This window comes from Corvus kubaryi, unplaced genomic scaffold (genome assembly GCF_017639235.1).
Source record: "Corvus kubaryi isolate FWS band 111438036 unplaced genomic scaffold, C.kubaryi_AGA036_p1.0 66, whole genome shotgun sequence".
NCBI classification, from domain to species: Eukaryota; Metazoa; Chordata; class Aves; order Passeriformes; family Corvidae; genus Corvus; species Corvus kubaryi.
The window spans coordinates 121,611-137,719 of NW_024582054.1; the positions used below are offsets into that span (position 1 = coordinate 121,611).

Sequence of the window (16,109 nt, forward strand, 5' to 3'; positions counted from 1 at the left end):
ATAGCTCTTTGGTTATCTTTATGCATGTGGTGATGTCATCTCTTTTTGGTTTTCTGTTTCCTCCATCTAGGTGTGTTGTTGTGCTGTTCAATCCTAGAAAAAATAAGCAACACCATATTCTAAACAGCTCCAGGTGAGTAAAGCTTTAAGCTGGACTTGCTGTCTGTGAGAGGTGAATTCAAGACTTTTATGGTTTGACTGAAGTGCAGGAGCTGCTGTTGCTTCAGGCTAATTCCCCTTGGTAAAGAGTTGCCTTGGAGACAGGCTGCCTGCTGCTTTGACTCCAGCTCCATCTCATATGAGGTGCTATTGCTGATAAAGTACCCCTCATAAGCGCTGTGATCCCAAAAGGAATGGTCACGATGTGAAGGAGATCTTACTACAGCTCCATGGTATCTTTTTTTTTCTCCACCTAAAAGGATGACCTCATTATTGAAGCCAGCAGTGGGACATGGTCCTGCACCTGGAATAAAGGTGCAGTGATGAACCTCAACTTTTGGAGCTTTTCTGCTGCTATAAGCTGCTGCTTGACACTTGGGCAGCAGGGAATCCCCATGGCAAAGCAAAACCATTATGTCAGGCTATTATGAGTGACTGTAGTGTCTTCAGTTCATCCCAACCTACGCCCCAGTCATGATGTATTGAAATTAAGTCACATGTTGGAAATGTTTCTCAGTGTTATTTTCTCTGTTTTAGGAAAACAATTACAGCACTTGCTTTCTCTCCAGATGGAAAATATTTGGTTACAGGAGAGGTAAGTATGAGAGGAGAGAGGGTGCACCTTGTCCATCTCATTTTGAAGCAGGGCAGAGGGGCTTAGAAGAAACAAGCTGCTTTCACACAGAGGAATGAGTTTCAGAGTTGCCTCACTGTTCAGTGGACCTGCTGGCTTATGGGTGGCTCTGGGTGCTCCTGCTGGGAGTTTTTCAACGTGTCAGCTTGGGGCATGGGTCTTCTGGGGTGGCCCTGTGGGCTGAAGGTAGAGTGAAAATAAGTGAAAAGACACACAGCATGGTTCTACTCTAGCATCAATGAAGAGTACTCAGATGGTCCTGAATCTCAGCCTGAGCTTAGCGTTGTCCCTTTAGGATTTCAGGAAGTAACTGAAGCCAGTAACAGTGTTGTGGAAAAAATGAAAAGTGCATGTGGAGTGGAGTTTTAGGAATAGTCACAGAAGATGCTGGTGCCTGTGGTTTGGCATTGTTTGTTTGGCTAGGGGCAGCAATTGCTTCCTCTTTCCCAACATGCCCAAGGGGGAGAATGAGGATGAGTGCAGTGTGTGTCTGTTCTGCATTAGAAGTTCAAGACATGGGCTGTGTCATGAGGCTGGAATTGCTGGATGTCAAAAATCCACAGAAATGCTGACCTCCATATGGTTGGGCTCAGTTTGCTCCTGTGTGTGATTAATGGCAGTTTACCACTAGTCCCTGTGCCTCTTAGAGATGGGGAGGGAGCATGTGTGAGATAGGTCTCCTCCTGAGCCTCAGCCACAGGGAGGAGAAGTGCTGTGCTGGAGCTGTCAAGGTGGAGCCTGTTTGCTCCAGCGGTCCCTAGTGTGGTCACTGTGATGGCAGCTGTCATGTCACTGGGTGGCTCCAAAGCTGGGCCTGCATCCTGTATGGATCAGACCAAGGGTAGAAACAAGAGTGAGTTGTTTTAGATGGAGGCTACCACGACACAGAAAAAGCATAAATTTTCCATCATTAGATGTTGTCATTAGTTTTTTAGTGAAAACATGAGGTTTTATAGCTGTAATATGTTTTCATGCCTCCTTACTCTCTAGAAATCTTAATACAATAAACCCCCTTTATATTAAAATTCTAATATATATTTTAATAATAATAATAATAATAATATAAAATTCTAATAGATATATTTTCTCCATGGTATTCAGTTCCGGTGCCTTCTTTTATTTTCCTTTTTTAAAAAAAATTCTGGTGCTTGATTCTTTTCATGTGGGGTACTTTTCTTGCTAACAAACTTTCCTGTTTGAGAATTCATTGGGCTACATGGCAAATTCAAATTATGAAAAAAAAAAGAAAAAGTTGTTCCAGTTATACACTAACTTTGTGGGGGTTTTTTTGTTATTCTTGTTGTTGTGGGTTTTTTTTGGGTTTTGTGTTGGGGGTTTTTTGTTTGTTTTTCCCTTGTTGCAAAGCATGTCTCGTCTTACCCTGTTGTAAAACCGTTTCTTTTTTTCAGTATCCTCCCACGTGTCTGACATTTGAATTATTGCTTAGTGTAGCAGTGTCCCCTGCTGGTGTCAGCAGTTGTGTCTTAGTTCAACCTCTGTCCCATAGGGAAATGCTTTCTGAGTTCACTTTGTCAATCTCCCTTTTAGCTGCCTTATGCTAATTCTGCCTAATAACACCTTAGTTTTCTGCATGGCTGGCCTTTCAGAGAGGAGAACATGGAGGTTAGTCCTTGGCTGCCATACATATTAAATGTCTTTTACATATTTCAAATTCGTAAGAAAACGCTTTTTTTTTTTTTTTTCTCTTTTTAATTATTATTTTTTATTTCTCCCCATGGAGTTGTAGAGTCCTTGTCCATGGGGGTCACACACACCCTTTTGGTGAGCATTTCTTAAAAGATGAAATGCAAGTTCAGTTTGTTAAGGTCTTGGGGTGTATGCTAAAGTACTGGGAAATATTTATATGTATGTACATATTTAAATATAGCAGTTGTTTAGAAGAGCAGCTGATTCAGCTCATTGTAACATCTTGCTAGCCACCTTGAGACCTGAGCTCTGCGTTGCAGGAGGGAGAACTGTACCAACTGCAGTTAAATCTCACCATGGCACTTTTCCAGGCCACAAGCAGTTGCTTAGCAGAGCTTTTGAACAAGGCAATTAAAACATGCACAATTTGAAGCTTTTAAAGCTTTGGCTTTTACTTGTGATGAGGCTTGCCTCGCCCACACAATCGAATGACTAACTTAAAACTAATCAAAAAGGTACTGTTCTGCCATGTTGCCATGGATATGTTATCTTACAAGCTACTGTTTTGACAGACTTCAATGTGAAATTGTGAGCAGTTACTGGAGTAAGATTTGCCCATCAAGCACATTTCTTGGCCAGCGTTTCAGCTCATCTTGTGTGCCTTGTTTTAATTTGGCTTAATAACAAGCAATTAAACAAAAGAAAAGATTTGTCTGGCACAAAGTGCTGAATTGGCATTTTTGTTTCTCTGGAGAACAAACATAAAACCAGAGGCTCTGTTCCTGCCATGTCTTTTTCTCTGACATTACCCTGCCTGTACTCTTTTGGGCAGAATGCATCCGTGTGTTACCTTGTGACAGAAATGATGCTGCTATTCCGTCAGAGGCCTCCCTCAGATGGTGTGTGAGAGTTCCCACAAAAGCCATGTCATGTTTTTGCATGGCAGGACCTGGCTTGATATCTCAGATGTCCATGTTGTGTTACGAGCAGAGGATGTGAGGGCTTTTGGTTCACTGAGTCTAGGGATAACAATCTATTACAATCCTTTTCACAAGCAGGCTGTAAGTTCCCATTACAAAGACCAGGGATGTGCATCAAAAGTATTGTTCTAGTCCCTGGCTAGAACAGGGACTAGCATTTTGTGAGTAGCATAAGAAAAGGATTAAAGCAGGGGAGGTGGTATTAATTTGCACACCTGTTGAAATGCATATACTCCTTTGGTTCTTAGTCTAAATCTGGGCTTTAAAGAATCAAAGGAACCTCTAAACCTATTGTGAGTGCAGCATCTAGACATCTTTTTCCAAGCTTCTGCACATTTACATGCTCAAATCTGTCAGACGTGACCTTGGGGTTATATTTCCTGTTCTGTGTCTGTTCTTGTCCCTTCCAGAGCGGGCACATGCCAGCAGTTCGGGTATGGGATGTGGCTGAGCGAACCCAGGTGGCTGAGCTCCAGGAGCACAAGTATGGTGTGGCCTGTGTGGCCTTCTCCCCCAGCTCCAAGTACATTGTTTCAGTGGGGTACCAGCATGACATGATTGTCAACGTGTGGTCATGGAAGGTAAGTTTTCTAGGAGGTTGGGTGGACCACAAGGTGTTGCTAAATTAAAAAGAGCTTCCAGTCTGACTGTAAACTATTTCAATTCTATCTTGCTTTCTGCTTTTTTTAATTCTGTAGTTTTTGTTTGGTTTTTGACATTCATAGACACAGACAAATTTGGACATGAGAGAAAGCTATGGTCCTTTAGGGAAGGTCTAAGTAATTTCCATGAAGGGATATTCTTTATGGTTGGAGATGTGTGACATTTTGCTGTCCAGCCAGAAAAGCCTGGACTTTGAAACCTTGCCAAACCATTGTGATTTTTTTAGAGGCTTGTTAAAAACTAATTTATGAGGTTAAGGAAGGAAACTCTCATTGGCCAGAGATTTCTTTTGTAGTGTAGTGGATGCTCTTGGCTTGTTTTGATTTTTTTTATGTCGAAGTTTGTGGTACTCTGATCCTATCCTTGATGGGCGAGAAAGGGAACATAGGGAATTCATAATGGGTGAAAGCTGATGAAAGTCACTCTGCCTGTCACTGGATTGAGGCAACACTTGGTAAAAACAAAGCCTGTGTCTTTCCTCTAGTAAACGTTTAAGCATTTGTTGTTTGTAGATAAGAAAATAAACATTTATTTTTAGTAGGCTAGGGGTCCTCTGTAGTAATAGATGCTCCTGCTACCTCTTCAAGTGCTGTAACCCTCTCTAAAAGAGATATGATTTAAGAAAATAAATCAATGCATCTGTTAAATCTCACAGGATCATAGAGTCATAGAATGGTTTGGGTTGGAAGGGACCCTAAAGATTACTTAGTTCCAATCCCCCTGCCATGGGCAGGGATACCTTCCACTAGACCAGGTGGAAACCCCATCAAAGCTCTGTCTAGTCTGGTCTTGAACTTTTCCAGGGATGGAGCATCCACAACTTCTCTGGGCAGGCTGCTCTGATGCCTCACCACCCTCACAGTAAAGAATTTCTTCCCAATAGCTAATCTACATCTACCCTCTTTCAGTTTAAAACCATTACCCCTTGCCCTATCACTACACTTCCTGATGAAGAGTCCCTCCCCATGTTTTCTGTAGGCCTCCTTTAGGTACTGGAGGCCCACTATAAGGTCTCCCCAGAGCCTTCTCTTCTCTCTTGTATTATACATTTAATATGTTACTCTCTTCATCTCATTTCCTGTGCTGTAATTTAAGATCTCACTGTTAGTTGTCTTCTGTATGAGCTGAAGTTTGACGTTGCTATTTTTTTGTATGGCTGAACTGTGTGTGTAGTGAGAGAACATAAGTGTTATGTCTGTGTTGAAAATTGAGTACTCAGCCTTTGGATTCTTTCTAGTTATACAAATGAAAGTAGTGACTTGGACAGGGTCACAATGCATGGCATATGTGGAACAGTACAAGTAGTTTTGCTTTCCCTTGCTTATGCAGGTTTTTCTGTTCACTGTGTAATTGTGGACATGAGAACTTGTGAGGTAAGGACTGTCTGACTCTTCTGTGCTGAGGAACACACACTTTAAGCTTATGTTCCAGATTGTGATGGGAGGTCCAGCTGGCCTTTATTTTGCAGGCTGTACACCAAAACTAGAGATACTTTACCTGACCAAAGTCAATAAAGACTGAGACTAAAGCTCTCCTGAAGCATTTTCCTGCACTTTTAACCACAACCTGTCTATCCTCTATGCTGCTGCTTGGATTTCCCTGTTTTTCCTGAGTGGTAGACCTAGTCATTTGACTGGGATGGAAGAGAAAATCCATGTTGTCTGTAGGATTCCCTTGCTTCCTTAAAGAAAGACCATAAGCAATGATCCCGATGCTGAGGTCTGCAAGGGTCTGAAGCTTTTCTCTGTGTGCTGTTTTGAAAGAAGTTATAATTGCTGTCCCACTTGCTTTTCCTTTATTCTGGGTTGGGGGATCCTCCATGGTGATGGTGCAGCAGGCTAGACTCCTGTGGTGCTGGTTTCTTCAGTTCTGTCAGCACACAGTCCAGTGGGGCCCTTTGAGTGGCGGGGTTTGTGTGCTGAGGGAATTGTGTCTGGAAGACTGGGAGCAACTGAATCCCTGAAGGGAAGGGTAAAGGAAACACAGAAAGAATGAAAAGGATTGCATTGTTGTCAGCCATGTTCTGCATGCTTGCAAACCCACAACAGACAGAGCAGAAAACTTTTTTATTCTCACTTCTATCTGGGCAAGGCAGGGGGAGGAAAACTGAGCAATGACACTGTGAACAGGGAGCTCCTCCTCCTATCTGGCCATTCTGCTTGGGCAGTGTCCATCCTCTTTTCTGTCCCTGTGTCTTCTTCCTCCTTTCCCAAACTCTTTGACATTTTGAGGTGCACATTTGAGGTATAACACATTTTGCTTTTTCTCTTCCAGTACAAGCATGGTCTTTATGTATTTTGGGTCTTTTGATAAAGTATAATGTGTTTAAAGAGAAGGGAGAATTTATGGAAGAACCAGTACTGTTTTCTCCATGAAAATACCTATTCCTGATCTTGAGTGCTGTGCCCTCATTGCTGCCTGGGGGCTGGGAGAGTTCTTCCTTGTTGTGGCCTACATCTGCATTTGCTGATGGGAAATGAGTTTGCTCTGAGCTCCTGGTGGTTGTGAAACCAACATGTTTGTCATGGCTCAGACACCAAGTTCCTGCAGGCACTGGTGCCTGCTGATTTGTTCTTGATCATAGTCAATGTGGAAGAGGAATTGAATATAAATGTGAATTGTACTGTCTGCCAAATCAATGTTCCCAGCTAATGCTGGGGAGGTTGTATATGGAGGTGAATGGGGAATAGTTTGAGCCTCATCTTTTCCCTGCTGCAGTGCTTGTACTGGATATGTGCCTGTAATTGAAATTAGTTCCTTTGCTTCTGAGCGAAGAAATTAAGTAACCTAAACAATTATATTTCCAGAAAAACATTGTAGTGGCAGCCAACAAAGTCTCAAGTAAAGTGACGGCAGTGTCATTCTCTGAGGATTGCAGTTACTTTGTCACTGCTGGAAATCGACATATCAAGTTCTGGTACCTGGATGACAGCAAAACCTCCAAGGTGAGAGAAAGTGCATCAAGGCCGAACTGTTAACAGCCATTTCCATCTTAGAGCAAGGTGGATTTTGCCCCAGTGAGCTGTGGGAAGTGGGAACTTTTTGATTTTGCTGGGATGCAAGGATAGCCTTCCACCTCTGGCTCTCAAGTCTCAGTCTCCCCATGGGCTGATAACACCAAAAGCTTGTCTTATCCTGCATTGAGGTAGGGCTGTGGCTCCTGGAGTTGCATAGAAGCATGCTTGTTCTTTAGTAGTCACATATACTGAAGGACAACTAAACCAGAAAAGAGCTGCAGTCATTTAACTCCTTGGAGCACAGAGGTAGGGAGAGCTATTTGACATTGGTATGAGCATCTCAGAAGGTTGTGAGTGTAATTTTGCAGCATCAACCAAAGTGTTTAAACTTTTAGCTGTTCTGCTATTCTCTGGGGGGCAGAATCCACCTATCGTGATTTTTCTGTGTGCTCATGAACAATTGCAAACATGAACAGCAAGTAAAACCTCTCCTTGTAGGCTGTTGACAGTTCTTTCTTTGAATCACTTCAGCACTCAGGGGTTGATGTTCTAAAAAAATCACTGTCTGCCTGAAGTGCCTTGCTGAATTTCTAACAAAGTGTTTTCCGTTGGTAGGTCAATGCCACAGTCCCCTTGCTGGGTCGCTCGGGATTGCTTGGAGAACTGAGGAACAACTTCTTTGCAGACGTGGCTTGTGGAAGGGGCAAAAAAGCTGACAGCACTTTCTGTATCACATCCTCAGGCCTGCTCTGTGAATTCAATGAAAAAAGGCTGCTAGACAAGTGGGTGGAGCTGAGGGTGAGTTTTACATCCTCTTATTCTGCAGTATTTGTGCCTGCTGAAGCAGAGCAGGAGCAACAAATAATAAAGGCACTCAGAGGTACAAGCTTACCACCAGCAATGAAAGTAATTGTGCCTCTGCCACCCTGTGCTTTACTCTGGAAGGCCAGGAAAAATAGCGTTACTTCTTGGCAAAGGGATTTTATTAATCATTGAGGTTCTTTTATTCTCTTGTCTCAGCATTGCAGTGACTGTTCGACTGGCAAAGCAATGTCCTTATGGCAACTCCTGTATGGTCCCTCCTGCCTTGGCCTGGCCAAATAGGAGTTTTAGAAGGGTTCTGATTTCTGTCCAGTCTGCAGTGTCTTACTTGGCTTGTGCATCTCAAATGCAGGTTGCCAAGGTACTAGTTGATTTGGCTATTCTAAACCACCAGGTTGGCCCATAGTTAAGAATATGATCATGCTTGTTTTCCTTTCAATTGAATGTAACATGCCTACCTGAAAGGATCCAGTGTATTAAAATCAAGGGAAAAAGTCTGTCCACGCTTTCACTCAAGTGAAATGCCTCTTCTTTTCTTTCCTTTCCTTTCCTTTCCTCTCTAAAATCTGCCTTTCACTCTCGCTCAGAATACAGACAGCTTCACAGTAAGTTGAAAAAACTTTTTGCATTGAACTCATCCCCTTTCCTCCATTTTGTACCGTTTTCTGCCATTTGTACATATCCCAAAGGGAGAGGAAGAAAATCCATTTTGTTCTGTTTCTTGTCTTCTCCTGACAGGTAATGTGTTGGCGTGCTAGTACAGGGTGAGGTGCTGCTTGCCTGCCAGTGGTGTTGAATGTCACCAGAACAAAAGCAATGTTCAGAGTAGGACTCAGCTGGAGCAAATGTGTAGCTCTGCTGACCTCCCATCATAGTGGGTGGCAGAGAAACTGGGCTTTTTTCTAACTACTTGGGATCTGTAGTGGACCTTGGCTGGAAAGTTCTTCAGAAAGGAAAAATTGATTTTTAGGCTTTTCCTTACTCTCAGGGCTCGACTTCACTACAGCTTTTCTGACTATGACTCCTTTGTCTGTCAATTTGCTGTTCTCCCTGTCGTGTGTCTGGTGACCTTTGATGTGAGAGCACGTTTCTCATTTGCCCTCTCATGTGCTGTGTCCTCCTTAGACCACTGTGGCAAACTGCATCTCTGTGAATCATGACTACATCTTCTGTGGCTGCGCTGATGGCACCGTGCGGATTTTTAACCCTCTGAACCTTCACTTTGTCACCACTCTGCCGAAGCCACACTTCCTGGGAACAGACATCGCAAGTGTGACTGAGGCCAGGTACTGTGGAGAAGGGTGGAAGGGAGCAAGGGAGGCTTGTGGGGGTTAGAACTGTTCCCCAGACCTTTGCCATCTGGAGCATGCTCTTTTTATGGATTAAAATTGGCAGCCTGTTGCAGATCTCTCTGAGCTGTTGCAGCCTTGCCCTGTATGACTGGACTACAGCCCAAACCTGGTTGCTGGAGTACACAGCTTATCTTGCTCTTCATCTCCCTGGGGTTGCTCTGGTCTGGTGGCATTGACATTGCCACCACACCTGAGCATTTTGGCATTGGTTGCTATGAGCAGGCAGGCAGAGGGCACAAGATGCTGTGGCACGCTTCAGTTGTTTCTGTACCATGGCACATCCTTTGCTTATCACTCTCCTCCATAGCAATGATGTTGCTAAGAGATGCCCATGTTCTCATGGGGCATTTTCTCAAAGGCTCTCTTGCAATCTTTTATAGACTTAAATCTACTATTGTCTGTAATATTTCTTCTCCCTCAATCTTGTGCATTCTGCTGTCTTGTTTTCCTATCTTGCTCCAGTATCTTCTGTCTTGGCTTTCTATTTCTTACCTTTTGAGGTGAGTAATGTGATTTCTATGCAGTTCAGTCTGCCTCTTGTAGAGGGTGTTTGCCAGTCCTGGCTGGAGGTTTTCCCAGTGTTCTTCTGTTGCCCTCTTTCACTTCTGTCTCTAGTGGGGAAAGAAATCTAAAAACGATACGAATCCTCCAGTGGTTATGCCACTGGGTATCTGGAGTCTCCATGTCTACCGATATATACTCTAAACTTTTCTTGGGAACTTTAGGTAAAGGTTCAAACAGTGAACTGTATAATCCTCCTCCAGAAGATAAGTGGGAGATAATGATGTTCCAGTAAGGGAGCTGGAAAAGGAACTCTCTTCAGTTTAAAATGTAAACAGTTTCTGGTAGTGCTAAAATCAAGCAGTTGTATATATGGACTTTTTGAAAAACTCTGCTATTCTCATGCATCAGTTAAGCAGAAATATTCATATGCATCTTAAATATGTATTTGTAGTGCTGATTACAATCTAACAACATTTTAAAATGAATTTATTACTTCCAAAGAAGCTTTAGAACACAGGACTCCTTATGTTCCCAAGCATGCCAGAGCCTCTCTGTGGGATGCCAGTTGCCTGCAGTGAACTGCCCATGACTGTATCAATTACTTGATTTTTCAGTAGAATTTGGGCTGTGCTCTTCTGCTCTTCCAGCCCTCAAGTCTTTGCAAGTGCAGAAGCAGGGCTTCAGTTGTTTGGTGTGCTACGTGCACTTTGGCTTCATGGGTGCTTTAAAATTACCAGTTCTCAACACCCTGGCACTCTGTCTGTAATTACCTTGCTCGATATCATGAGCAGCCTGTGGGATGGTTGAGTTCACCTCAGGGCAACAGAGAGCTCCTTTGTTTGCCTGGCAGCAGGATTGAACAGAGAATGCCTGTAGAAGAGATACAGGGTTCACATGGTCATGTGATCTTGGGCCACACCTGGGCAAAGAGGTGTTTACTGGCTCTACAGAATTCCTTTCTAAGTTACCATCAGAGAGCTTGCCTAACTAGAAAGGACATCTGCATTTTATGTTTTATATCCATCTGCAGTTGCTCATCTCACAAGCTGCTGCAAGCAGCACCACGCTGGCCTGTGTGTGGGGTGGGAGTGGAAGGGAAGCAGGTCAGGCAAGTGGCCACTGAAATGAACCATTCCTTTGTCCCTCATGCTGATGTGCTCCTGTGTTTTGAGTGCAGTGCTTGTTCTTCTACTTGGCAAGAGCAGTTCCTGCTATTAGTAAACAAGATATAGTACCCACCAAAAGATGCTTCTCTCTTTTCTCTTTGTTTTGAGATTATTTGACTTGGATTTTGCCACATGATTATGCAGGGCAAATTACGATGATTTCCAGTAATCATCAAGTGTCCTGTTTGGTCCTTCTTCAGGGAAAATCAGTCACATGTGGTGGGACTCTGTGTTGGATGGCAAGGAGAAAGACTTTTGCAATGGGACTTTGAGGCTTCTTTTGGACTCCGGTTGTTCAAGAGACAGGTCTTCCTGGCCAGCTACTCTCTCTCTATATGCCACAGTGTATTGTTCACCTCAACAGTGCCCTGTGGAGAATCTGAGCTCTCCTGTTTGAGCTCCTTGCCCTGACTCCTAGAGAGCACAAATTAACCAGGCTGTTGTTCTCTCTTTGTGCAGCCGTCTTTTCTCTGGTGTGGCTGATGCGAAGTATCCAGACACAATTGCCTTGACCTTTGACCCCGCCAACCAGTGGCTTTCCTGTGTATACAATGACCACAGCCTGTATGTGTGGGATGTCAAAGACCCGAAGAAAGTGGGCAAGGTGTACTCTGCTTTGTATCACTCTTCCTGTGTGTGGAACATTGAGGTATGTTGTCTGCAGACACAGGTGTTGGATTGTGAGTTGCAGCTGAGAAAGTCATCAGACAAGCTACCAAATTTGAATGCAAACACTTACTGTAGAAGGAAAGAATTGACTCAAATTTTCACCTGTGGTTGGTGTGTTTGCTACTGGGCCTGAGAACAGTTCTTTGGCTGCACTGCAACAGCTGACTGATTGTGTGAGATGCAGTGTGCTACTGAAAAAAAAATCTCGCCATTAAAAAGTGAGAGGTGGGAGAAGAAGCAGAATTGAACAAAGCTGAATACAGAGCCTCCTTTTAGAGGATGCAAAAGAGATTATTGCTGACCTCAAAAAATTGCTTGAGATCTGTGGTGAACAAGTGCTTCAAAAAACCATGAAACAGCGATGAAGTCTGAACGCTGGTCCTCCTTAACATATTCACCAGAACATGTGGAAATAGTCTCTCAAGTGTCTGTCATCTTCCAGTCTGTCTAGCTGGCTTTCCCTCAGAGGGACAGAGGGAAGAAAAGGAGGTATAGGAAGCAGTGCAGTTGTTAATATGTTGAAATATGTCTAACGGTGGTCAGGAAAGGGGAAAGTGGAAAGAAAGTGGAAGAGGTTGAGAACTCTGTTATTATTTATTAATTGCATCACACCCTTTCCTTCTGAATTATAAATAGACAGTAGTAGATGAAAGTTGCAAACAACAGTGCAAGGTGGTTATTGCATGGTCATTGTCTGGGATTTGAGGTGCTCTCTTTGAACTGTTAGAAACAAAGGATACTGGCTTGTTGCATGCTTCTTAAGGAGGTTTTTCTGTGATCAGGGAAGCTCAGTGAACATTCGTTTGAAGTCAGTATGAAACTCTGGTCTGCAAAGAGGTTTTTATCAGAACTGTCTGGCTTTCATGTTTAGAAAACAGAAGACAACCCTTTTGTCTCATTTTTTTTTGAAATTTGCTACCAGTATCTAGAATGGCAGATGCCAGGCAGTATTATTCAGGGGTTGATTTTACCTGCCCTTAGATGTATCCAGAGGTGAAGGACAACAATCAGCCCTGCCTCCCCCCTGGTTCTTTCATCACCTGCTCCTCTGACAACACCATTCGTCTGTGGAACACTGAAAGCTCCAACATCCATGGCACAGCCCTGCACCGCAACATCCTCAGCAATGTAAGAACCTAGGTTTGGATTGCCTCCTTGTCCTTGGGGTTGCTCTTCTTCACACACAGGTATTCCCAAGTTAAGGCCCAAATTTCTTTGGATCTCCAAGTCAACACAGGTTTCTCTGTAAACTGAGCACAAATCTGGTTACATGTATGAACCTGAAGAAACATGAAAGGACTACTGGGTGGAAGGACAGTTTGTCTGAAGCAGTCCTGGGGACTATTGCTGTTTTCATAAACTGCCCGTGGATTCATCAAGCTTAGTCTCTTCCATAAGGGCCATATGCTTCAGGAGAGCTGGTTCTCTTTTTCTGCATCTCTGTGATGTGTAACCACTTTTAAGATTTTTTTGGAAAAGGTGCATTAAATGAAGCAGAGGTTGGGGAGAACTGAATGAAAAACAGCTTGCACTCACTTCATCTATATAAGAGGGAGCATAATCATAGAGGACAGTGACTACATATGGACATTTGCTTCAGATCATGGAAGATCTGTGGACATAGCAGTCCTGATCTCAGGAAGCAAGTGGAAAAAATTCTTGCTTTTTCTGTCACTTCTCAGAAGGCTGACTTAGATGATCCCTAGAAGTCTTTCAGATTCCTGCTGCATGCCCTAATATGTTGTAATCACTAATCCCAGAGGTCATCAGTAGTGCAGGAGATGCTGTTAGTTTCTAGCTTGAGTCTTTTGAAAAGGGTGATTGTGAGATACAGCTGGAAACTTTCATCCTACAATATGAAGGTGCTTAGTGCTTGCTGCTAGCTAAGAGGTCTTACCAGTTACAGCATTATTGCCAATAAAATGTTTATGTTGGCCAGGAGCTCAGTTTCTAAGGCACATGCTTTGCTTTAATATTTGGTAACTAGTAAATATTTCTGGGTGTATTGTGTCCCCAGGACTTGATGAAAATCATCTATGTAGATGACAACACTCAGGTACTTCTGGACACTGATTACAACTCAGCAGGAAGTGCAGAGAAAGCTGATGCACAAGTGCTGGATACAAAGGTGGGGATACGCACGGTCTGTGTGAGTCCCAGCGGGGAGCACCTGGCCTCGGGGGACAGGATAGGCACTCTCAGGTAATCCCATAAACCTTCTTATGCAGATTGCAGTCTGCTCAGACATGAGAATCAGAAACAGGTATTGTTAATTTAATAAACGTACTGAAATGAGCCATGTTGTGTCTTAGAATATATGAGTTGCAGTCTCTGAAGGAAATGCTGAAGGTGGAAGCCCATGACTCTGAGATCCTATGTCTGGAATACTCCAAACCCGACACAGGTAAATGCAGTTGAGCTGATTCCCCTTTGCATATAAATGTAATGTTGAGCAAATCAGAATGTCCAACTATGGTATGTTAGAATTATCATGGTGAGCTACTCCTGAATTTCAGAGCAGGCTTGTAGTGTTGGGCCAGTAGGGCCAGCCTTTGAAAAAAGTCTTCTTTCTCTTACTTTGTATTGGAATATTGTATGTTGAGATTGAAACTTTTTCTGTTTAGTATTATAAAGTGAAATTTAGTATTAGTATATATAGTATATTACTATATATATATATATAATATATATATAGTATATTATATATATAAAATACATAGTATATTATATATAATACTATATATATTAGTATATATAGTATTATAATGTGAAAATCAGGGGTGTTACTTTGTGTCTGTCTATGCAGTTAGCTACAGTATAATGTTTTGTCCCTAAGATGACTTGGGAAGCTGTTTTAAAAATGACTTTTTAAGTCATGATCTTGCACTCTTTTTAACTTCCTGACAGGTTTAAAGCTCTTAGCCTCAGCCAGTCGGGATAGATTGATTCATGTCTTAGATGCTGGGAAGGACTATAGCCTGCAGCAAACCCTGGATGAACATTCTTCTTCCATCACTGCAGTGAAGTTTGCAGGTAGAAAATTATGGCCTCCCTCCAAAGCTGGGTTTGAGCACTGCTGTTGTCCCACTGTGTCTGTAAAGTAATTTCAGCTACTTAAATACTGGGCTAGGTCAATTTGAAGCTGCAGCTGGGGTTTTTTTTTGGTCATCTTTTTTAGTTGCAGTCCTAAAAGAAGGTGATACTTGCCTTCTTTTCTGGTTTTGCTTTCTTTTCCTCTCCTTCTTCCTCCCAGAAAAAACCTCTCCTGAAAGTCCTCAGCATTTCTTTGGAAAACTGTTTTCTGTAATTATTTACTCCCTTTAACTAATTTCAGAGGACTACATGTTGCTCTTATTTAGGAGAGCTGTGAACAGTTGTCCAAAAAAAATCCCCAAACACACACAAAAAAAGTTTTGAGTAAAGTAAATTTGTCATTTCAAACCACTGTAAGAGTCTGCATTCCTGGTAATGGAGCACATTTTATCCCCAGCACCCAGTTGCTACTGATGGTCAGATACCAGTTGGGAACAGCAAGAGTTGGCTGCTCTGTCAGGAAAAGCCAGTAGCCAGGAGTGACAGGAAGGCAGGCAAAGGTAGTGGCCTTTTCCACTGGTAGTGGGAAAGTACCACAGGATGTGAACAGGAACAGATCAAGTCCAGTGGCGGTAACTAGGTACAGCCAGTAGTCCCGGTCACCAGACAAATCCATAGTGATAAGACTATGAATTCAAGCAATTCAAGGTCTTGATCAGTCTGGAGTGGTCAGGGACAGCTACAGTTCAGTGCCTGCCAGGCAAGTTCACAGCAGCAAGGCAAGATGGAGTTCAGATCAGGAAGGTGAGTCCATGGGCTGGGTCAGGATTCAGATCATTGTGGGTATGTGTCCAGGCACAGCTGTGGCTGCAATGCTGCTGCCGTGTAGCTCAGCTGGGGCTCAAGGATGAGAACCTCAGCTTGAAAACTGCTCCTGAGTGAAGGGATTCTCTGAAGCTTCACAGCACGGGCTCCCCAACACAACTGTGTGACTTTTCCAAGTTTTTTTCTGGAGGAGCTCCAAGGCCAGCAAAAGTTGCTCTGACAGATCTGTCTTATCAGTGAGCTGGCCTTGAATGCAGCCAGCTGACTTCCTGGGAGATGAGGGAAGTGGGCTCAAGGGCTGGCAGCTAAACCCTTTGTGCTGGTCTATGAGCCAAGTACAGGCATGCTCTAAGTGGGTGCAGTCCAAGGGCCTGTGTGATGTTGGATGCATTGTCACTGCTTAGAGTTTTATCAGGTGTTGCTTTGATGAAGGAGCTGATTGGTTACATAAGAGTCCTAAGGGAAGAAGGGAAGCCTGCCCCTGCAGTTAGATAGGGCAGCAAGAAACGTGTGACCAAGTCTAAGGTCTGAAAAGTGCCTATTGCTTCTACAGAGTGTGCATGTGCCATGTTGCCACAGAGTGCTGTGGCACACAGAGGTATGAGCATATTGGTGAGGGAGAAGACAGAATTACATCCTAATCTGTCCTGTAAAGCCTCTGTGTTAAGGCCTCATGCACTCTGAGCATAAAAGACAAA

General features: G+C 43.3%; 1 protein-coding gene across 6 annotated transcripts in view; it reads left to right on the forward strand.

The window, feature by feature from the left end:
* Positions 1–16,109, forward strand: part of MAPKBP1 (mitogen-activated protein kinase binding protein 1) — a 102,391-nt gene that overhangs the window by 53,258 nt on the left and 33,024 nt on the right. For 5 of the 6 annotated variants that reach the window (XM_042047016.1, XM_042047018.1, XM_042047021.1 and 2 more), the window contains exons 4-15: positions 71–133; positions 697–754; positions 3,831–4,001; positions 6,891–7,028; positions 7,656–7,838; positions 8,450–8,467; positions 8,988–9,148; positions 11,344–11,533; positions 12,535–12,681; positions 13,571–13,755; positions 13,866–13,957; positions 14,461–14,586. In XM_042047016.1, coding sequence (XP_041902950.1) covers positions 71–133; positions 697–754; positions 3,831–4,001; positions 6,891–7,028; positions 7,656–7,838; positions 8,450–8,467; positions 8,988–9,148; positions 11,344–11,533; positions 12,535–12,681; positions 13,571–13,755; positions 13,866–13,957; positions 14,461–14,586 — 1,532 coding nt within the window. The remainder of the gene's footprint in view (positions 1–70; positions 134–696; positions 755–3,830; positions 4,002–6,890; positions 7,029–7,655; positions 7,839–8,449; positions 8,468–8,987; positions 9,149–11,343; positions 11,534–12,534; positions 12,682–13,570; positions 13,756–13,865; positions 13,958–14,460; positions 14,587–16,109) is intronic. The other variant, XM_042047019.1, reaches the window with a different exon arrangement.